Here is a 24,054-nt window from a genome sequence, read left to right on the forward strand (position 1 = left end):
GTTAGTCAAATCAAATCAAATCACATTTATTTATATAGCCCTTCTTACATCAGCTGATATCTCAAAGTGCTGTACAGAAACCCAGCCTAAAACCCCAAAGAGCAAGCAATGCAGGTGTAGAAGCATGGTGGCTAGGAAAAACTCCCTAGAAAGGCCAAAACCTAGGAAGAAACCTAGAGAGGAACCAGGCTATGAGGGGTGGCCATTCCCCTTCTGGCTAAGCCGGGGTGGAGATTATAACAGTACATGGCCAAGATGTTCAAATGTTCATAAATGACCAGCATGGTCAAATAATAATAATCATAGTAGTTGTCGAGGGTGCAACAAGTCAGGAACTCAAGAGTAAGTGTCAGTTGGTTTTTTCATAGCCGATCTTTGAGAGTATTTCTACCGTTCCTGCTGTCTCTAGAGAGTTGAAAACAGTAGGTCTGGGACAGGTAGCACGTCCGGTGAACAGGTCAGGGTTCCAGCAGGTCTGGGATAGCAGGTCTGGGACAGGTAGCACGTCAAGTGAACAGGTCAGGGTTCCATAGCCGCAGGCAGAACAGTTGAAACTGGAGCAGCAGCACGGCCAAGTGGACTGGGGACAGCAAGGAGTCATCATGCCAGGTAGTCCTGAGGCATGGTCCTAGGGCTCAGGTCCTCCGAGAGAAAGAAAGAAAGAGAGAAAGAGAGAAAGAGAGAATTAGAGAGAGCATATTTAAATTCACACAGGACACCAGATAAGACAGCCTTCCCTGTAGCTCAGTTGGTAGAGCATGGTGTTTGCAACGCCGGGGTTGTGGGTTCGATTCCCACAGGGGGCAGTCCAGAAAAAAAAAAATGTATGAAATGTAAGTCGCTCTGGATAAGAGCGTCTGCTAAATGACTAAAATGTAAATGTAAAATGGATAAGACAAGAGAAATACTCCAAGATGTAACAGACTGACCCTGACACATAAACTACTGCAGCATAAATACTCGAGGTTGAGACAGGAGGGGTCAGGAGACACTGTGGCCCCATCTGATGAAACCCCCAGACAGGGCCAAACAGGCAGGATATAACCCCACCCACTTTGCCAAAGCACAGCCCCCACACCACTGGAGAGATATCTCCAACTTACCATCCTGAGACAAGGCTGAGTATAGCCCACAGAGATCCCTGCCACGGCACAACCCAAGGGGGGGGTGCCAACCCAGACAGGAAGACCACGTCAGTGACTCAACCCACTCATGTGACGCACCCCTCCTAGGGATGGCATGGAAGAATACCAGTAAGCCAGTGACTCAAGTGATGACACTTGCCAGTTGGTCAGCGCATGCTCGCAGTACACCTCCTGGTAATCTGTCTGGCTCTGTGGCCTTGACAATGTTGACCTGTTTAATAAATGTCTTACTCACATCGGCTGCGGAGAGTGTGATCACACAGTTGTCCAGAACAGCTGGTGCTCTCATGCATGTTTCAGTGTTATTTGCCTCGAAGTGAGCACATAAGTAGTTTAGCTCGTCTGGTAGGCTTGTGTCACTGGGCAGCTCCCCGCTGTGCTTCCCTTTGTAGTCTGTAATGGTTTGCAAGCCATGCCATATCTGACGAGCGTCAGAGCCGGTGTAGTACGATTCGATCTTAGTCCTGTATTGATGCTTTGCCTGTTTGATGGTTCGTCAGAGGCCATAGCAGGATTTCTTATAAGCTTCCGAGTTAGAGTCCCACTCCCTGAAAGCGGCAGCTCTAGCCTTTAGCCCAGTGCTGATGTTGCCTGTAATCCATGGCTTCTGGTTGGGGTATGTATGTACGGTAACTATGGGGACGACGTCATCGATGCACTTATTGACGAAGCCAATGACTGATGTGGTGTACTCCTCAATGCCATCGGAGGAATCCCGGAACATATTCCAGTCTGTGATAGCAAAACAGTCCTGTAGCTTAGCATCTGCTTCATCTGACCACTTTTTTTTATTGATCTAGTCACTGGAGCTTCCTGCTTTAATTTTTGCTTTTAAGCAGGATAGAATTATGGTCAATTATGGTTCTAACAGTGGTCTGAGACAGGCTTTAGATTACGATCGTTTTCAAGTCCAACGCTAATAACGTCTGTTTGTGTGTGTTTGTGTGATTGTGCGTGTGTGTGTGTGTGTGTGTGTGTGTGTGTGTGTGTGTGTGTGTGTGTGTGTGTGTGTGTGTGTGTGTGTGTGTGTGTGTGTGTGTGTGTGTGTGTGTGTGTGTGTGTGTGTGTGTGTGTGTGTGTGTGTGTGTGTGTGTGTAGACACTCTTATTGAGTCTTTTATCTCTCTGTTTTTCCACTGCTGTCTGTTTTGAGGGGCATATCATCTCTGGAAAGCTAATAAAATAGCAGAAATATAAACCATCTCTCTCTCCCACAGCAGTAATATAAATCTACCAGCTTTCCAGGCCCAGATTCAGCTCCTTACAGGCTTATTTCCCCATCAGAGAAAATGCAGTTAGCCTCAATGACGGTGCAGTGAAACACATCATTCACTGGGATGATGACTTTTCAATGCAATTCAATTTTGTTAATACTTTTCACAGTGTTGCTGGAAAGCAAATGTTCTTAACAAACAACAACAAAAGAAAAGCATGGTTAAGGAGATTGAGAAACATTCTGTCGGCTCATCGTTGGTTCTAGTTCTAGTTCACAACTGTTCTAGTGGACTATTGGATTGATTTGAATTCATGCTGTGGTTAATCTTTAAAAAAAAAATTCAAGTACATTCCAAATGCAAAAATTCCACAACCTCCGGGTTTGATCCTTCAGAACTTGGCCCATCTCAATGCATCATGATGTTCTGTGAATATGTCCCGACCCCTTGACACATTCACACTCAGCCCTGCCAACAGCACAAGCGCCTGTTACAGAACCGTACCAATTATACTCCCTCGCTGCCGTGAAGAAGAAAAAAAAAATCAATCTTCATTCACAACAAAGTGTTTGATCATAATTTTGCTTAAAATGATCATCCTCCTCCATCTATAGAACGTTGGAAGGATGAACTCCTGTTGGCGTTGCCAAACCCCATTGTTGAGTTCAGTTAGTGTGTCGGTTGTGGCTGTGATGGTCTAGCAGTGCAGTTCTATAATCAAAGCCATTGAATGGAGAGTGAGACAGAACCCACCGGCTATCCTCTCTATCATGTTAGAACTACGGGCGCTGAGGTGGACTTCATCTCAGTTCTATCTCATATCCCAGCGGGGGGGGGGTTCAAAACCTCTCCTCAGGGACACTCGGACGTTCCATGCATTTTAACTATTCCTGAGCTACTGTACCACACCTGATTCAACTTGTCAACTAATCATGAAGCCCTTGATTAGTAATCAGGTGAGCTAGTTACTAACCTGTACCCCTGTATATAGTCTCATTACTAACCTGTACTCCCTGTATATAGTCTCATTACTAACCTGTACCCCCTGTATATAGCCTCATTACTAACCTGTACCCCTGTATATAGTCTCTTTACTAACCTGTACCCCCTGTATATAGTCTCATTACTAACCTGTACCCCTGTATATAGTCTCATTACTAACCTGTACCCCGTATATAGCCTCATTACTAACCTGTACCCCCTGTATATAGTCTCATTACTAACCTGTATCCCCTGTATATAGCCTCATTACTAACCAGTACCCCTGTATATAGTCTCATTACTAACCTGTACCCCCTGTTTATAGCCTCATTACTAACCTGTACCCCTGTATATAGTCTCATTACTAACCTGTACCCCCTGTTTATAGCCTCATTACTAACCAGTACCCCTGTATATAGCCTCATTACTACCTGTACCCCCTGTATATAGTCTCATTACTAACCTGTACCCCGTATATAGCCTCATTACTAACCTGTACCCCCTGTATATAGTCTCATTACTAACCTGTATCCCCTGTATATAGCCTCATTACTAACCAGTACCCCTGTATATAGTCTCATTACTAACCTGTACCCCCTGTTTATAGCCTCATTACTAACCGGTACCCCTGTATATAGTCTCATTACTAACCTGTACCCCCTGTTTATAGCCTCATTACTAACCAGTACCCCTGTATATAGCCTCATTACTACCTGTACCCCCTGTATATAGTCTCATTACTAACCTGTACCCCTGTATATAGCCTCATTACTAACCTGTACCCCCTGTATATAGTCTCATTACTACCTGTACCCCTGTATATAGTCTCATTACTAACCTGTACCCCCTGTATATAGCCTTATTACTAACCTGTACCCCTGTATATAGTCTCATTACTACCTGTACCCCTGTATATAGTCTCATTACTACCTGTACCCCTGTATATAGTCTCATTACTACCTGTAGCCCCTGTATATAGTCTCATTACTAACCTGTACCCCCGCACACTGACTCTGTACCGGTACCCCCTGTATATAGTCTCATTACTAACCTGTACCCCCTGTTTATAGCCTCAGTACTAACCTGTACCCCTGTATATAGTCTCATTACTAACCTGTACCCCCGCACACTGACTCTGTACCGGTACCCCCTGTATATAGTCTCATTACTAACCTGTACCCCCTATATATAGCCTCATTACTAACCGGTACCCCCTGTATATAGTCTCATTACTAACCTGTACCCCCTGTATATAGCCTCATTACTAACCGGTACCCCTGTATATAGCCTCATTACTAACCTGTACCCCTGTTTATAGCCTCATTACTAACCTGTACCCCCTGTATATAGTCTCATTACTAACCTGTACCCCTGTATATAGTCTCATTACTAACCTGTACCCCTGCACACTGACTCTGTACCGGTACCCCTGTATATAGCCTCATTACTAACCGGGACCCCCTGTTTATAGCCTCATTACTAACCTGTACCCCTGTATATAGTCTCATTACTACCTGTACCCCTGTATATAGCCTCATTACTAACCTGTACCCCTGCACACTGACTCTGTACCGGTACCCCTGTATATAGCCTCATTACTAACCGGTACCCCCTGTTTATAGCCTCATTACTAACCTGTACCCCTGTATATAGTCTCATTACTACCTGTACCCCTGTATATAGCCTCATTACTAACCTGTACCCCTGCACACTGACTCTGTACCGGTACCCCTGTATATAGCCTCATTACTAACCGGTACCCCCTGTTTATAGCCTCATTACTAACCTGTACCCCTGTATATAGTCTCATTACTACCTGTACCCCTGTATATAGCCTCATTACTAACCGGTACCCCTGCACACTGACTCTGTACCGGTACCCCTGTATATAGCCTCATTACTAACCGGTACCCCCTGTTTATAGCCTCATTACTAACCTGTACCCCTGTATATAGTCTCATTACTACCTGTACCCCTGTTTATAGCCTCATTACTAACCGGTACCCCAGCACACTGACTCTGTACCGGTGGCCCCTGTATTTAGCCTCGTTATTGTTATTCTTATTGTGTTACTTTTTATTATTACTTTATATTTTAGTCTAGTTGGTAAATATTATCTTCTTCATGAACTGCACTGTTGGTTAAGGGCTTGTCAGTAAGCATTTCACGTTAAAGTCTACACTTGTTGTATTCGGCGCATGTGATGAATAAAGTTTGATTTGATTTATTCCCGTACACCTTCAAACATTCAACCACCAGCTGCACTCTCAAATGTTTCACTGAATACTAGATGGTTTAATTTTATTTGTGACAGTGAAACGAGGCTACTCAGACAAGAAACAAAACTCACCCAAATGTATAGACCCGTTGGAAAATATAAATGTACTGTTTGAAATGTGAATCACATTTTTATTTGGCGTACCACCGACGGCATTGCGAACCCCAGTTTGGAAATAGCTGCTCCAGGGCAACAGTGTCTAGATGGAATTTGTATTCGTGGTCCTGGCAACTGGACCTTCTTTGGAGCAGCATTTTTTTTGTCTTACTGAGATTTACTGTCAGGGCCCAGGTCTGGCAGAATCTGTGCAGAAGATCTAGGTGCTGCTGTAGGCCCTCCTTGGTTAGGGACAGATGCACCAGATCATCAGCCAACAGACATTTGACTTCAGATTCTAGTAGAGTGAGGCTGTGTGCTGCAGACTGTTCTAGTGCCAATTTGTTGAAGAGGGTGGGGCTAAAGCTGCATCCCTGTCTCACCCCACAGTCCTGTGGAAAGAAATGTGTTTTTTGCCAATTTTAACCACACATATGCATTTCATAATGTCATATGCTTTTCCCCCAACACCATTTTCCATCAATATGTATTACAGACCTTCATGCCAAAATGAGTCAAAATATGTACTTGAAATCAACAAAGCATGAGAAGACTTTGACTTTGTTTTGGTTTGTTTGTTTGATAATTAGTGTGTGCAGGGTGAATACGTGGTCTGTCGTACGGTAATTTGGTAAAAATCCAATTTGCCATTTGCTCAGTACATTATTTTCAGTGAGGAAATGTACAAGCCTGCTGTTAATGATAATGCATAGGATTTTCACAAGGTTGCTATTGACCAATATCATACAGTAGTTATTGGGGTCAAATTTGTCTCCACTTTTGTGGATTGGGGTGTACAGTCCTTGGTGCCAAATATTGTGTAAGATGCCAGAGCTAAGGATGATGTTAAATAGTTTAACCTGTTTGGTATAGGGGGCAGTATTGAGAATTTTGGAAAAAATATGTTCCCATTTTTAACTGCCTCCTACACCAACTCAGAAGCTAGAATATGCATATTATTGTTCAGGTTTGGATAGAAAACACTCTGAATTTTCTAAAACTGTTTGAATGGTGTCTGTGAGTATAACAGAACTCCTATGGCAGGCAAAAACCTGACAAGGCTTCAAGCAGGAAGTACCCTGTCTGACAAGGAGTCGTGCGTCTTACCTCTTTTTATTGAAAAGTAAGGATCTTAGCTGTAACGTGACAATTCCCAGGGCTCCAATAGGCTCTCAGAGCCCGCGAAATAACTGAAGGTTTACGAGGGAACCTCAGGTTGAAATATATTATCGCCTTTTGTAAGTGGATGCTCGGAGGACCTTTCAATGATGCGCGTGCATGAGTCGCTTCTGAGGAGAAATTTTATTCGGCTGTTTAGGCTCAATGCATACTCCCGGTCGGAATATTAACACTTCTCTATGACATAAATGGCATAAAAATTGGTTTTAAACAGCGGTTGACATGCTTCGAAGTACGGTAATGGAATATTTAGACATTTTTGACACGCCAATGCGCCATGCGCGACACCGCGAAGAAGCATTCTAGAACTCACGAACAAAACGTCGCTGTTTGGATATAACGATGGATTATTTGGGACCAAACCAACATTTGTTATTGAAGTAGAAGTCCTGGCAGTGTATTCTGATGAAGAACAAGCAAGGTAAGAACATCTTTCTTATAGGAAATGTGATTTTGGTGGATGCTGACCTGGGTGGGTATCTAAATAGCTAGCCCTGTAATGCCGGGCTATGTACTTAGATTATTGCAAAATGTGCTTCATCCGAAAAGCTATTTTAAAATCGGACATATCGAGTGCATAGAGGGGTAATGTATCTATAATTCTTAAAATAATTGTTATGCTTTTTGTGAACGTTTATCGTGAGTAATTTAGCAAACTGTTAGTAAATTCACCGGAAGTTTGCGGTGGTTATGCTTTTTCTGAACGTCACATGCTAATGTAAAAAGCTGGTTTTTGATATAAATATGAACTTGATTGAACAGACATGCATGTATTGTATAACACAATGTCCTAGGTGTGTCATCTGATGAAGATTATAAAAGGTTAGTGCTGCATTTAGCTGTGGTTTGGGTTTATGTGACATGATATGCTAGCTTGAAAAATGGGTGTCAGATTTTTTCTGGCTGGGCACTCTGCTGACATAATCTAATGTTTTGCTTTTGTTGTAAAGCCTTTTTGAAATCGGACAGTGGGGTTAGATTAACGAGATTCTTGTCTTTAAATAGCTGTGAAATAGTCATATGTTTGAGAAATTGAAGTTATAGCATTTCTAACGATTCAAAAATCGCGCCACTGGATTTCAGTGGCTGTTACGTAGGTGGGACGAGTTCGTCCCACATGTACTAGAGAGGTTAAGTACAGCCAATTGGAATTTGTGGTCTGTATCTTTTGTAATTTAATTTACGATACCATCAACACCACAGGCCTTTTTGGGTTGGAGGGTTTTGTATTTTGTCCTGTAGATCATTTAATGAAGTTGGGTTCTGGGCCGAAACATGATCAAATACAGATCTTAGAATCAACTATTAAAGACATCCAAACTAACACCTACCTGGTTGTGACAGCAGTTCTGAGAATGCTGTCACAACCAGGTAGGTGTTAGTTTGGATGTCTTTAATAGTTGATTCTAAGATCTGTATTTGATCATGTTTTGGCTGTTTGTTCTTTGTTATAGAGCCAAAAAGATTGAAGAATTGGCTTATTTTTATTTAATTTAGGCAAGTCAGTTAAGAACATTAAGAACAAATTCTTATTTACAATGACGGCCTAGGGACAGTGCCTTGTACAGTGGCAGAATGACAGATTTTACCTTGTCAGCTCGGGGATATGATTTTGCAACCTCTTGGATACCGGCACAACGCTCTAACCACTAGGCTACCTGCCGCTCTCTGTTTTGGATAGATAACTCGTTGTGTTGTTGTTTGTTTAGTGTTTTCCAATTTTCCCAGAAGTGGTTCGATTCTATGGATTCTTCAATTACATTATTGTTGTAGTGATTCACCATAGTGAAGGCGTAGACTCAGGTTTTCTGGGTCTCTGTGTTTTTGTTTGGATAGATTTCTCACATAGTTTCTTACGTTTTTGCATTCATCGAACCATTTGTCATTGTTGTTCATTTTCTTCGGTTTTCTGCTTATCATTTTTATATTTGTTAGGGAAGCTGTGAGGTCAAATATACTGTTAAGATTTTCTACTGCCATGTTTACACCTTCACTATTACAGTGGAACGTTTTATCCAGGAAGTTGTCTAAAAGGGATTGAATTTGTTGTTGCCTAATTCTTTTTTGGTAGGTTTGCAAACTACATTCCTTCCATCTATAGCATTACTTAATATTACTCAGTTCCTTTGGCTTTGATGCCTCATGATTGAGTATTGCTCTGTTCAGGTAAACTGTGATCTGATAGGGGTGTCAGTGGGCTGACTGAATGCTCTAAGAGACTCTGGGTTGAGGTCAGTAATAAATTAGTCTACAGCACTACTGCCAAGAGATGAGCTATAGGTGTACCTACCATAGGAGTCCCCTCGAAGCCTACCATTGACTATGTACATACCCAGCATGCGACAGAGCTGCAGGAGTTGTGACCCGTTTTTGTTCGTTATATTGTCATAGTTGTGTCTAAGGGGGCATATGGGGGAGGGAATGCTGTCACTTCCAGGCAGGTGTTTGTCCCCCTGTGTGCTGAGGGTGTCGGGTTTTTATCCAGTTCTGGCATTTAGGTCGCCACAGACTAGTACATGTCCCTGGGCCTGGAAATGATTGATTTCCCCTCCAGGATGGAGAAGCTGTCTTCATTAAAGTATGGGGATTCTAGTGGGGGGAAATAGGTAGCACACAGGACATTTTTCTCTGTTCCTTTCGAATTTTTGTGTTTACCAGCTGTATGGTGGCGTCCTCTCTCTCCCCTTCTCTCTCTCTCTCTCTCTCGGCCCCCTTCTCTCTCTCTCTGCCCACTTCTCTCTCTCTCTCGCTCTGCCTTTCTCTCTCTCTCGCTCTGCCCCCTTCTCTCTCTCTCTCGCTCTGCCCTTCTCTCTCTCTCTGCCCCCTTCTCTCTCTGCCCCCCCTCTCTCTCTCTCTGCCCCCCTCTCTCTCGCTCTGCCCCCCCCTCTCTCTCTCTGCCCCCCTCTCTCTCGCTCTGCCCCCCTCTCTCTCGCTCTGTCCCCTTCTCCATCTCTGCCTCCTCTCTCGCTCTGCCCTTCTCTCTCTCTCGCTCTGCCCCCTTCTCTCTCTCTCGCTCTGCCCCCTTCTCTCTCTCTCTCTCTCTGCCCCCTTCCCTCTCTCTCTCTCTCTCTCTGCCCCCTTCTCTCTCTCTCGCTCTGCCCCCCTCTCTCTCACTCTGCCCCCTTCTCTCTCTCTCGCTCTCCCCCTTCTCTCTCTCTCGCTCTGCCCCCCTCTCTCTCACTCTGCCCCCTTCTCTCTCTCACTCTGCCCCCTTCTCTCTCTCTCTCTCTCTGCCCCCTTCTCTCTCTCGCTCTGCCCCCTTCTCTCTCTCTCGCTCTGCCCCCTTCTCTCTCTCTCGCTCTGCCCCCTTCTCTCTCTCTCGCTCTGCCCCCTTCTCTCTCTCTCGCTCTGCCCCCTTCTCTCTCTCGCTCTGCCCCCTTCTCTCTCTCTCTGCCCCCTTCTCTCTCTCTCTCTCGCTCTACCCCCTCTCTCCCCCCCCCCTCTCTCTCTCTCTGCCCCCCCCTCTCTCTCGCTCTACCCCCTCTCTCCCCCCCCTCTCTCTCTCTCTGCCCCCCCTCTCTCTCGCTCTGCCCCCTTCTCTCTCGCTCTACCCCCTCTCTCCCCCCCCCTCTCTCTCTCTGCCCCCCCCTCTCTCTCGCTCTGCCCCCTTCTCTCTCTCTCTCTCGCTTTGCCCCCCTCTCTCCCCCCCCCCCCCTCTCTCTCTCTCTCTCGCTCCGCCCACTTCTCTCTCTCTCCCCATAACTGATCCTACAGGAAGTTCTCTATCTAGCCATACCTCTCACTGTCTCTTACACACAAACAACTAGTTTGTTTTGGGTTAACTCATTCAAAAAGGTGCCATATTGAAAGTCACTGAGCTCTTCAGTACAGGCCATTCTACCGCCAATGTTTGTCTATAGAGATAGAATGGGAAGCAGACCATCAGGTGAGGTCATTTTATTATGCATGTATTCAATTCTCCGTATTTCACATGAAAAAACACAATACATGACAGTCACGATATTTACAAGGATTTGTAGGGTGAATACTGAAGCAAAATAAAATTGTATCTCAGATAAGATGTCTATATTATGTGTGCAAGTCATCAAGTCTGATTAATCCCATGATAAAGAACACAGAGCTTTGTTTCCCCAACAAGATTATTCTGTTACAGGAGGAGTGTCAGCTGGGGAACCAATAGGGAGACCATTAGCTCTGCAGCTCTAAGCTACTACTTTCAACTGCATTCACTTGACTGCAGCTCTGTTCAACCTCAATAACAGCTACATGCTCAGACTACAAATACTTCAATCCTGACATGCTGTAGAGGGTTTACTTAGCCCCTTGGACTTCCCCTTTTCCCTCGTGTTGGTCCTTCCATGTCACAGGGCAGGCAGATTGAGACAGAGACAGACGGAGAGAGAGAACGGTGGGAAGAGAAGTGAACAAGCTCAGTACACCTCACATGATCACTGAGCCTAACAGGCCTTTAGTGGATGAGAACAACTCAAGAAGACAACAATGTTCCTCCCTAGTAATCTAGACTGGTCCTCAACACTCTCGACTGGTCCACAACAAACAATATATATCCATACCCACTCAATTCTAAAAGATGACACCAAACTACTATTTGTCCTCGTCTTTCTCCCTGTGACTTTAGGGGTGCTACCAAAAAAAAAAATCTGCTAATAAAACACTCAGGCTATTATAGTGTCTACGATTCAGCTGCAGCACCAGATGGACATGTCCAAAATGAAATGTACAACACTTGGCTTCATCAAATGTCTTGTATCTGGCATCAGTTGGTCTGCCTCATGTTCCGCCTTATTGGTTTCCTTGGTGATTAGAAAATCCAGGCTAACCAGTTTTTGACTGGCATCTGGTATTGTTGTGGGGATGTAGTATCAGAGTGCAAAAATCCTTAGTAGGTGCCCTTTTTACAAACAGACAGTGCTTTAGTTTTTTGTTTTAAAAATAAAACAAAAGATGAGTAAAAACAAACAGAGACAAAAATGAAAGTACAGTAACACATAACAGGGTGCTGGGTTGCTATGGGAAACAGGAATGAACATTGAAAGACCATAACTTTTCTTCTGTTGTCTACAAGTTATGCTGTAGCCATCTGATGAAGTTCTCCGTCATCGTGCGTCCAATCAGGAAGTCGGTTGGCCACACGGTGAACATGAGGGCGCCGTGGAAACCTCCGGCGTAGTGTTCGTGAGTCACCTCGACGCCGGCACGACGCAGGCGCGTGGCATACATCACCCCGTCGTCCCGCAGCACGTCGTACTCACACGTCAGAATGTAGGCCTTAGGTAGCGAGCGTAAAACGGCATCCGGGACCAGCAAGGGCGAGGCCCGGGGGTCAGCGATGGAGCGCGATGGCCCGTCCGACCCCGCCCCTCCAGCCGACAACGCCACGACCGGAGCGCTGTAGTTGTACTCCCCCCGGTAGGACTCGGGCAGGAAGGCACTCCAGTTGACGAATTTGAGCAGAGCAGCGGACTCTGGGCTGTTGTGAGTGTTGGTCATCATGGCTCTGAAGAAGGTCTTGTCGCTGGTGAAGTACTCGCTCCAGAAGCGCACCATAAGGGTTCGGGGCAGGATAGGCATGTTCTGGTTCTGCTGGTAGGACGGGGTATTGAGGTCCAGAGCCTGCAGCACAGGGTAGAGCAGGGCCTGGACCTTCAGCTGCTGCTGCTGTTCTGGATCCTGCTGCAACTGGAGACACACACGACCATTAGAACTAGTGGTCTGTACTGTACTGCACTGCAGCCTTGGATGGCTCCACCTGACCACAGCTAAATATAGATCAAAACAGTGGATAGATAATACTGCTTTTAACACACACACACACACACACACACACACACAGCTAACCTGCTGGGACACGGCTGCAGCCAGGTTGCCCCCGGCGCTGTCCCCAGATACAGCGATGCGTAATGGGTCTACAGAGTACTGGGCCAGGACCACCCTCTGGAGGAAGTGCTTCACCACCCGGTACACATCCTCATAGGGGACAGGGAAATGGTGCTCGGGAGCCAGGCGGTACCTGGGCAGAAACAGGGGAGGGGTTAGATAGAATTCAGGTCATCTCACCTGAGAAACATATTTGTGTACCAGCTGAGGTACACTACCGGTCAAAAGTTTTAGAACACCTACTCATTCAGGGGTTTATTTCTACATTGTAGAATAACAGTGAAGACATCAAAACTATGAAATAACACATATGGAATCATGCAGTAACCAAAAAAGTGTTAAACAAATATATTTTATATTTGAGATTCTTCAAAGTAGCCACCCTTTGCCTTGACAGCTTTGCACACTCATGAATCTGGTTGAGAGAATTCCAAGAGGTAGTCACCTGGAATGCATTTCAATTAACAGGTGTGCCTTGTTAAAAGTTAACTTGTGGAATTTATTTCCTTCTTAATGCGTTTGAGCCAATCAGCTGTGTTGTGACAACGTAGGGGTGGTATACAGAAGATAGCCCTATTTGGTAAAAGACCAAGTCCTTATTATGGCAAGAACAGCTCATATAAGCAGAGAAATGACAATCCATTACTTTAAAGACAGGAAGATCAGACAATTTGGAAAATTTCAAGAACTTTGAAAGTTTCTTCAAGTGCAGTCGCAAAAACCATCAAGTGCTATGATGAAACTGGCTCTCATGAGGACCACCACAGGAATGGAAGACCCAGAGTTACCTCTGCTGCAGAGGATAAGTTCATTAGAGTTACCAGCCTCAGAAATTGCAGCCCAAATACAGTGAGGGATAAAAGTATTTGATCCCCTGCTGATTTTGTACGTTTGCCCACTGACAAAGAAATGATCAGTCTATAATTTTAATGGTAGGTTTATTTGAACAGTGAGAGACAGAATAACAACAAAATCCAGAAAAATGCATTCAAAAATGTTATAAATTGATTTGCATTTTAATGAGGGAAATAAGTATTTGACCCCCTCTCAATCAGAAAGATTTCTGGCTCCCAGGTGTCTTTTATACAGGTAATGAGCTGAGATTAGGAGCACACTCTTAAAGGGAGTGCTTCTAACCGCAGTTTGTTACCTGTATAAAAGACACCTGTCCACAGAAGCAATCAATCAGATTCCAAACTCTCCACCATGGCCAAGACCAAAGAGCTCTCCAAGGATGTCAGGGACAAGATTGTAGACCTACACAAGGCTGGAATGTGCTACAAGACCATCGCCAAGCAGCTTGGTGAGAAGGTGACAGTTGGTGCGATTATTTGCAAATGGAAGAAACACAAAAGAACTGTCAATCTCCCTCGGCCTGGGGCTCCATGCAAGATCTCACCTCGTGGAGTTGCAATGATCATGAGAACAGTGAGGAATCAGCCCAGAACTACACGGGAGGATCTTGTCAATGATCAAGGAAGCTGGGACCATAGTCACCAAGAAAACAATTGGTAACACACTACGCCGTGAAGGACTGAAATCCTGCAGCGCCCGCAAGGTCCCCCTGCTCAAGAAAGCACATATACATGCCCGTCTGAAGTTTGCCAATGAACATCTGAATGATTCAGAGGACAACTGGGTGAAAGTGTTGTGGTCAGATGAGACCAAAATGGAGCTCTTTGGCATCAACTCAACTCGCCGTGTTTGGAGGAGGAGGAATGCTGCCTATGACCCCAAGAACACCATCTCCACCGTCAAACATGGAGGGGGAAACATGCTTTGGGGGTCTTTTTCTGCTAAGGGGACAGGACAACTTCACCGCATCAAAGGGACAATGGGCGGGGCCATGTACCGTCAAATCTTGGGTGAAAACCTCCTTCCCTCAGCCAGGGCATTGAAAATGGGTCGTGGATGGGTATTCCAGCATGACAATGACCCAAAACACACAGCCAAGGCAACAAAGGAGTGGCTCAAGAAGAAGCACATTAAGGTCCTGGAGTGGCCTAGCCAGTCTCCAGACCTTAATCCCATAGAAAATCTGTGGAGGGTGCTGAAGGTTCGAGTTGCCAAACGTCAGCCTCGAAACCTTAATGACTTGGAGAAGATCTGCAAAGAGGAGTGGGACAAAATCCCTCCTGAGATGTGTGCAAACCTGGTGGTCAACTACAAGAAACAGCTGACCTCTGATTGCCAACAAGGGTTTTGCCACCAAGTACTAAGTCATGTTTTGCAGAGGGGTCAAATACTTATTTCCCTCATTAAAATGCAAATCATTTTATAACATTTTTGACATGCGTTTTTTCTGGATTTTTTTGTTGTTATTCTGTCCCTCACTGTTCAAATAAACCTACCATTAAAATAATAGACTGATCATTTCTTTGTCAGCGGGCAAACGTACAAAATCAGCAGGGGATCAAATACTTTTTTCCCCTCACTGTAAATGCTTCAGAGTTCAAGTAACAGACACATCTCAACATCAACTGTTCAGAAGAGACTGTGTGAATCAGGCCTTCGTGGTTGAATTGCTGCAAAGAAACCACTACAGAAGTACACCAATAAGAAGAAGAGACTTGCTTGGGCAAAGAAACACGAGCAATGGACATTAAACCAACCTCCACATCCTGTATAATCTATATACTGTATAGGACCAAAGGCTAGCTGATTCAAGAGCATTGCTTTTCATTAGATGGTTTGGAGATAAAAGACAAGTCATATAATGACACTGTATAATAAAGTCATATAATTCAGCCCATGAACACATGAAGCAGTTTGGAGAATAAAACATTTTAGCATTGGAATGTTGTTGACAGGAATTTGGCTGGCAGTCTGCACACCCACACTCTCTCGCTCTCACTCACCATTAGTACTACTGTACACACCCACAGGAATTTAGCGGGAAGGAATCTGATGTTGTGATTAAGGAAGAGCCAATTCACTCTCTCACCCAGCTGCTTATTACCAGTACTGGCAACACGTGAGAGAGCGAGAAGGGCGAGCAAGCGAGATGGGCGAGCGCAGGGCGAGCGAGAGGTGGGGGGCGAGCACAGAGCGAGAGAGAGAGGGGGGGGGGGCGAGCGCAGACGGGCAAGCGGAGAGGGGCGAGCGGAGAGGGACGTGAGAGGGGCGAGAGCAGAGAGCGCGAGAAGAGCGCGAGAAGAGGGCGCGCGAGCGAGAAGAGGGCTGGCCCTCTTCTCGCTCTCGCCGGCGGAGGGGGGGCCCGGCGAGAGAGGAGGGGGGGCCCGGCGAGAGAGAGGAGGGGGGGGGCCCGCAAGAGCGAGAAGCGAGCGGAGCGTGAGAGAGCAGAGCACGAGAGAGGGCATGAAAGAGAGAGAAAGGGAGAGAGAAAGGGAGAGAGAGAGGTAGAGAGATGGTGAAAGGTAGAGAGAGAGTGTGTGTGTGTGTGTGTGTGTGTGTGTGTGTGTATTTATGTCTTCCAAATCAAACGAGCTGCCTTTTCACAATTTCACCAAACATAAACAAGCAGATGTTTATCTTCGGCCTATCTGAGCTTTCACACGGTTAGATAAGCTATTTAACAGACCACCAGCTGTATGTCAGATACAAGATATACTCACTCTACAGACACGACCACAGAGTTAAGATCCATGACCATCTGCCTAGCCAGGAGGTCGTATGGTCCCATTCCTGCACACAGAGAGGAGAGCAGAGAGCCATCAGAGACTAGATCTAATATTATAGCATCAACAGCTGCAAAGTACTCAATAGTATGTTGAGCATCTCATTCTCAATACTCCTGTAGTCCTGGAAAGTAACACACACACACACACACACACACAGCAGATTCCAGGCACAACATGACACTTGTCAAAATGATTGCCTTTGGTTACCAGGGGGTTACCACGGTCTATGTGCTGAACAGCTTAAACAGAGCTAATGTTTCTCAGGAGACATGGAGGGTGAACAGAATGTGAATTAATTATATAGTAAACTGTAGAATACTACACTACACACTAGAGGTTGACCGGCATGGCCGATTAATTAGGGCCGATTTCAAGTTTTCATAACAAAATTGGTAATCAGTATTTTTGGACGCCGATTACATTGCATTCCATGAGTAGACTGCGTGGCAGAGTGCAGCAAGGAGCCAAGGTAAGTTTCTAGCTAGCGTAACAGTATAGCTTCCATCTCTCTCCTCGCCCCTACCTGGGCTCGAACCAGGGACCCTCTGCACACATCGACAACATCCACCCTCGAAGCATCGTTACCCATCGCTCCACAAAAGCCGCGGGGAACAACTACTTCAAGGTCTCAGAGCGAGTGACGTCACCGATTGAAACGCTATTAGCGCGCCCCACCGCTAACTAGCTAGCCATTTCACATTGGTTACACTGGCATTAAACTTATCTTATAAAAACAATCCATCTTTACAGAATCACTAGTTAACTACACATGCGTGATGATATTACTAGGTTAACTAGCTTGTCCTGCCTTGCATATAATCAATGCGGTGCCTGTTAATTTATCATCGAATCACAGCCTACTTCCCTAAACTGGGGATGATTTAACAAAAGCACAATCGTTGCACGACTGTACCTAACCATAAACATCAATGCCTTTCTTAAAATCAATACACAGAAGTATATATTTTTAAACCTGCATATTTAGCTAAAAGAAATCCAGGTTAGCAGGCAATATTAACCAGGTGAAATTGTGTCACTTCTCTTGCGTTCATTGCACGCAGAGTCAGGGTATATGCAACAGTGTGGGCCGCCTGGCTCGTTGCAAACTAATTTTCCAGAATTTTACATAATTTTGAAAGTTGTGCAATGTAACAGGAATATTTAGACTTATGGTTGCCATCCGTTCCATAAAATACGAAACCTTTCCGTATTTCACTGAAAGAATAAACGTTTTGTTTTTGAAATGATCGTTTCCGGATTTGACCATATTAAATCACCAAAAGCTGGTATTTCTGTGTTTATTATTTTAGAATGAACTCTATGATTTGATATTTGATAGAGCAGTCTGACTGAGCGGTGGTAGGCGGCAGCAGGCTCGTAAGCATTCATTCAAACTTTACTGCGTTTGCCAGCAGCTCTTAGCAATGCTTGATTCACAGCGCTGTTCATGACTTCAAGCCTATCAACTCCTGACATTAGGCTGGCAATACTAAAGTGCCTATTAGAACATCCAACAGTCAAAGGTACAGTTGAAGTCGGAGGCTTACATACACTTAGGTTGGAGTCATTAAAACTCGTTTTTCAACCACTCCACAAATTTCTTGTTAACAAACTATAGTTTTGGCAAGTCGGTTAGGACATCTACTTTGTGCATGACACAAGTCATTTTTCCAACAATTGTTTACAGACAGATTATTTCACTTATAATTCACTGTATCACAATTCCAGTGGGTCAGAAGTTTACATACACTAAGTTGACTGTGCCTTTAAACAGCTTGGACAATTCCAGAAAATTATGCCATGACTTTAGAAGCTTCTGATAGGCTAATTGACGTCAATTGAAGGTGTACCTGTGGATGTATTTCAAGGCCTACCTTCAAACTCAGTTCCTCTTTGCTTGACATCATGGGAAAATCAAAAGAAATCAGTCAAGACCTCAGAAAAAAATTGTACACCTCCACAAGTCTGGTTCATCCTTGGGAGCAATTTCCAAACGCCTGAAGGTACCACGTTCATCTTTACAAACAATAGTACACAAGTATAAACACCATGGGACCACGCAGCCGTCATACCACTCAGGAAGGAGATGCGTTCTGTTTCCTAGAGATTAACGTACTTTGGTGCGAAAAGTGCAAATCAATCCCAGAACAACAGCAAAGGACCTTGTGAAGATGCTGGAGGAAACAGGTACAAAAGTATCTATATCCACAGTAAAACTAGTCCTATATCAACATAACCTGAAAGGCCGCTCAGCAAGGAAGAAGACACTGCTCCAAAACCGCCATTAAAAAGCCAGACTACGGTTTGCAACTGCACATGGGGACAAAGATCTTACTTTTTGGAGAAATGTCCTCTGGTCTGATGAAACAAAAATAGAACTGTTAGGCCATAATGACCATTGTTATGTTTGGAGGAAAAAGGGGGAGGCTTGCAAGCCGAAGAACACAACCGTGAAGCATGGGAATGGCAGCATCATGTTGTGGGGGTGCTTTGCTGCAGGAGGGACTGGTGCACATCACAAAATAGATGGCATTATGAGGAATGAAAATGATGTGGATATATTGAAGCAACATCAAGACATCAGTCAGGAAGTTAAAGCTTGGTCGCAAATGGGTCTTCCAAATGGACAATGACCACAAGCATACTTCCAAAGTTGTGGCAAAATGGCTTAAGGACAACAAAGTCAAGGTATTTGAGTGGCCATCACAAAGCCCCGACCTCAATCCTATAGAAATTTTGTGGGCAGAACTGAAAAAGCATGGGCGAGCAAGGAGGCCTACAAACCTGACTTAGTTACACCAGCTCTGTCAGGAGGAATGGGCCAAAATTCACCCAACTTATTGTGGGAAGCTTGCGGAACCCAAAACATTTGACCCAAGTTAAACAATTTAAAAGGCAATGCTACCAAATACTAATTGAGTGCATGTAAACGTCTGACCCACTGGGAATGTGATGAAAGAAATAAAAGCTGAAATAAATCACTCTACTATTATTCTGACATTTCACATTCTTAAAATAAAGTAGTGATCCTAACTGACCTAAAACAGGGAATTTTTACCAGGATTAAATGTCAGAAATTGTGAAAAACTTGAAACTAAGATTTAAATGCATTTGGCTAAGGTGTATGTAAACTTCTGACATCAACTGTATATGAAATACAAATGGTATGAGAAATAGTCGATACGTCATAATTCCTATAATAACTACAACCTAAAACTTCTTAACTGGGAATATTGAACCACCAGCTTTCATATGTTCTCATGTTCTGAGCAAGGAACTTAAACGTTTCCATGGCACATATTTCACTTTTACTTTCTTCTCCAGCACTTTGTTTTTGCATTATTTAAATCAAACTGAACATGTTTTATTATTTATGAGACTAAACAGATTTTATTTATGTATTATATTAAGTTAAAATAAAAGTGTTCATTGTTCATTCAGTATTGTTGTAACTGTCATTATTACAAATATAAAAATGTTTGATAATAATAATAATAATAATAATTCAGCTGATTAAATCGGTATCAGTTTTTTTTGGTCCTCCAATAATCGGTCGACCTCTACTACACATTGTTGTACACTACACACTGTTGTACATTGTTGTATCGCTCAATCATGTCTAGTACTTACTATAGAATATTGTAGTATACAGTAGAATACTATAGTAAATACTACAGTAATATCCGCAAAAACATCACAGTCCGTAAAAACACTACTTTTTTTTTACTATAGTAAATACTACAGTATTACATTGGCATATACCCTGCCCAATCCCCTCCCCCATATCGCTGGGGCCTCTGGGTCTTTCTTGGCTCGATTCCCAGTGCCGACATTCAGCCCACTGAACCTCTCCGACATTACATTATGCTGGTTGGATTCCAGCATCCTTTTGCCATTTAATTTGCACCTTTAAATTTCCTCCCTTGATCGACACAACCTGTGATCACAAATACACATGTAAATCCGCTACTCACTGGCGCTGCCCAGGCACCATCCTCCTCCGTGCAGGTATATGACTGCTCTCCTCAGCTCAGTGTCGCCGCCCTGCAGTTTGGGCTGGTACACAACCACCTCCACCCCATCAAACAGCTCCTCTGTAACGTGCACACGTTGGTCTGACACGGGCACCACCCGCTCAGCGAACGTGATGAACATCATCACCCCCATGTAGTCCTTCAACCCCAGCAGCTCACTGAAGTCTGCCTAAAGAGAGAGATGAAGAGGTATGTTGGAGCAGAGAAAGAGAGAGAGAGGCAGGGACAGAAGGAAAGAAAGAGACAGAAGGAAAGAAAGAAAGAGAGAAGGATATATGGATAAATATAAATAAATAAAATATATCTTAGTTTCAAATCTGAGGGAATCAGATGTTCATTAACTGCAATCAAACAAGAGAGGAACAAGTAGGGGAGTAAAGGGCTTTCCCCTGAGTCATGTGAGCTTCATGGGGATCTACAGTAGAGGTTGTCCACCAGAGGGGATCTACAGTAGAGGCCCCAGCTGTCCACCAGAGGGGATCTACAGTAGAGGCCCCAGCTGTCCACCAGAGGGGATCTACAGTAGAGGCCCCAGCTGTCCACCAGAGGGGATCTACAGTAGAGGCTGTCCACCAGAGGGGGTCTACAGTAGATGCTATCCACCAGAGGGGGTCTACAGTAGAGGCCGTCTACCAGGGGGGGATCTACAGTAGAGGCCCCAGCTGTCCACCAGAGGGGATCTACAGTAGAGGCTGTCCACCAGAGGGGATCTACAGTAGAGGCTGTCCACCAGAGGGGATCTACAGTAGAGACTGTCCACCAGAGGGGATCTACAGTAGAGACCGTCCACCAGAGGGGATCTACAGTAGAGGCCCCAGCTGTCTACCAGAGGGGATCTACAGTAGAGGATGTCCACCAGAGGGGATCTACAGTAGAGGCCACAGCTGTCTACCAGGGGGGATCTACAGTAGAGGATGTCCACCAGAGGGGATCTACAGTAGAGGCCACAGCTGTCTACCAGGGGGGATCTACAGTAGAGGCCCCAGCTATCCACCAGAGGGGATCTACAGTAGAGGTTGTCCACCAGAGGGGATCTACAGTAGAGGCCCCAGCTATCCACCAGAGGGGATCTACAGTAGAGGCTGTCCACCAGAGGGGATCTACAGTAGAGGCTGTCCACCAGAGGGGATCTACAGTAGAGGCTGTCCACCAGAGGGGATCTACAGTAGAGGCCACAGCTGTCCACCAGAGGGGATCTACAGTAGAGGCCCCAGCTGTCTACCAGGGGGGATCTACAGTCCTGTTGTTATTTAAAGGCTGTGTGTGCCATGCACCGGACAAACATGTCAGTAAAGCCTCCTTCCTTGCTCTTGGACAGAGACAGGCATGAGCATGGATAATGCAATTGTAAAAATGTTATATAAAAAAAAAATCGCTGACTGAATACCAGGAGAAGTTCACCCCTTGACCCTCGTAATCAAAATGCATTTGTTTCATTTGTTTCACTCAACCTGGGACAGAGTGAATGACTGTCTGCTTAATAACCCATTTATACTGTATGTTCATTTGGAGAGAATATTTCAGTTTATTCTTCTGGACAACATTTTTATCTGGACCCAGTTCAATGAGGATATTGATTCTTTTTTCTCTCCAAATAATAATAATAATAATAATAATAATAATAATACTAAGAAGAAGAAGAAGAAATAATCTAGTCAGGGGGGAATTCAGTCTAATTTAACCACTTTTCTCTGTATAATATATGTTATAATTTGAAATAAACACTTTGAAAAATGTGTAATTATATATTATTTATAATGGATAAACATCTCTGGTGTCATGCTGGGATATAAACAGTCGTCTAATCTGGTGTTCCTCCGTTCATAAAGCATCGATTTTCTTTATTAGGGTCTATAATTAGAACAGGTGAGCAGGACTACAATACCTGGATTACCGTCTAATATAATCTGGTGTGACTGTCATTCAGCATGTCTGCATGTACCCAACAACCTCAGCGGAATCCATTTACTACGCTACTAACTAGGCTGTGTACCGTGCCAATAATTTCCTTCCAGTCAAACATCAGAAAAACATTGTTGATTTATATAAATGTGTTTTACGCATGACTCCCACGCACATCGGGGAAGCGTAACTTTGAGTAGGATTCCTCTTTGATAGTAAAATCACAATATTAAAAACACATCAACAGAATAAATCAGCCTCATATATTTTCTGAATCAAAAACGAATATAATAGGTCATTGTTAATCAATTCAAAGTACATTTTACCAGGTGGCTGAGACTTCTGAAGAAGCAGTCGGTCAACATGAGTTTCCATCTCTCCTCTATCTCGTCTGGAATGGGCTGGTAAACATAATAAGCTGTGAACGCTCCTAAAGACAGGAGTAAAAATATGCCTTTCAACCGCATTTTACGAGTCCCCAGCTATTGATGGAAGGGTGCAGAAAGAAACTGTGTCAGTTTTGCTTATTAACAAGTCACTTCAATCCGAGCGCAGTGTAATATCGTACTCATTATGGAACTGAGCCAGCCAGATATGAAAGCACGTGTTAAGAGTTATCTGATCTTTATAAGCGAGCATGACGTATGGAAGGCCAAGAGGTTCAAATCGTCTTACCCGGAACACGTCTTGTAATTATCATTTTTCACTTTTTTTTTTTCAAGTATCAAATGTAATTTACTGTACGTGATTTTTTTCACCTGTTCAGTGTGTGTTTACAGGTGATTTGAACACTTGTTATGGTCATTTTTACACACGTTCATTCCACCTGTTCAGTGTGTGTTGACAGGTGATTGGAACGCTTGTTATGGGCATTTTTACCCTCGTTCATTACACCTGTTCAGCCTATTGGGTAAGGAATGGCGTTGTTGTAGTTGTTTTTGCATTTATTTAGTAGCTAACGTGACATGTGTTTTTTTAAGCATTTATGTATTGAACAAAAAGCACAAAGGTTTCATAATTCATAAAGGAGTTTTTTTTAATTAGCTATCCATAATATTTCCTTGTCTGAAGTATCAAGCTAAATATCAAGTATAAAAAAATAAGTTATGACACTTTCCATCCACCAGAGGGGATTGTTTTGCGAAAAGTACCTACTTTTCCAAACCCCCATTTGTTTGATAAATAAATTGAAGCAATAATAGTCACTATACTTTCCAAACCACAAAGGCTGAATTCAAATGTTATCTAAAAGGGAATGTATAAACTGTTACTGAGGCAGCAGGGTTCACAACATTTGAGATAAATAAGCTTCTTCTTCACTGCACCTGTAAACAGCCCATCTATCTACCTACCTCATCCCCATACTGTTTATTTATCTTGCTCCTTTGCACCCCATTATCTCTACTTGCACATCCATCTTCTGCACATCTACCATTCCAGTGTTTTAATTGCTATATTGTAATTACTCCGCCACCATGGCCTATTTATTGCCTTATCTTACCTCATTTGCACTCACTGTATAGACTTTTTTTTCACTGTATGTTTTGTTTATTCCACGTTGTTGTATGTGTCGAATTGCTACGCTTTATCTTGACCAGGTCACAATTGCAAATGAGAACTTGTTCTCAACTAGCCTACCTGGTTAATTAAATAAAGGTGAAATTCTTGTGCGTATGGAAAATGTCTGGGATCTTTTATTTCAGCTCTTGAAAGATGAGACCAACAC

The 24,054-nt window shown here is 43.9% G+C and overlaps 1 protein-coding gene across 2 annotated transcripts; it reads right to left on the reverse strand.

Annotated features, from left to right (window-relative positions):
* Positions 1-10,774: 10,774 nt before the first annotated feature.
* On the reverse strand, positions 10,775-22,935 carry LOC115206655 (arylacetamide deacetylase). Of its 2 annotated transcripts, none has more exons than XM_029773834.1 (5): positions 22,648-22,935; positions 20,367-20,591; positions 16,327-16,396; positions 12,713-12,884; positions 10,775-12,553 (listed from the first exon to the last, which is right to left on the reverse strand). In XM_029773834.1, the coding sequence occupies exons 1-5, from the start codon at positions 22,793-22,795 to the stop codon at positions 11,933-11,935; spliced, it is 1,236 nt and encodes a 411-aa protein (XP_029629694.1). In that variant the 5' UTR covers positions 22,796-22,935; the 3' UTR covers positions 10,775-11,932. The 2 variants fall into 2 exon arrangements, with proteins under 2 accessions (XP_029629694.1, XP_029629695.1); XM_029773835.1 differs by having other exon boundaries at positions 11,933-12,553; positions 20,367-20,595; positions 22,655-22,795.
* Positions 22,936-24,054: the final 1,119 nt, after the last annotated feature.

This window comes from Salmo trutta, chromosome 13, assembly GCF_901001165.1.
Source record: "Salmo trutta chromosome 13, fSalTru1.1, whole genome shotgun sequence".
In the NCBI taxonomy this organism is placed as follows: Eukaryota; Metazoa; Chordata; class Actinopteri; order Salmoniformes; family Salmonidae; genus Salmo; species Salmo trutta.

Excerpts from the sequence above, each read along its gene's own strand:
- LOC115206655 (XM_029773834.1), bottom strand. The coding sequence starts at position 22,795 with ATGCGGTTGAAAGGCATATTTTTACTCCTGTCTTTAGGAGCGTTCACA. Across the intron at positions 20,592-22,647 it reads TCTCAGCCACCTGGTAAAAT|ACTTCAGTGAGCTGCTGGGG; the intron begins GTACTTTGAATT and ends CTCTTTAGGCAG. Across the intron at positions 12,885-16,326 it reads TCTGTGGTCGTGTCTGTAGA|GTACCGCCTGGCTCCCGAGC; the intron begins GTGAGTATATCT and ends GTTTCTGCCCAG.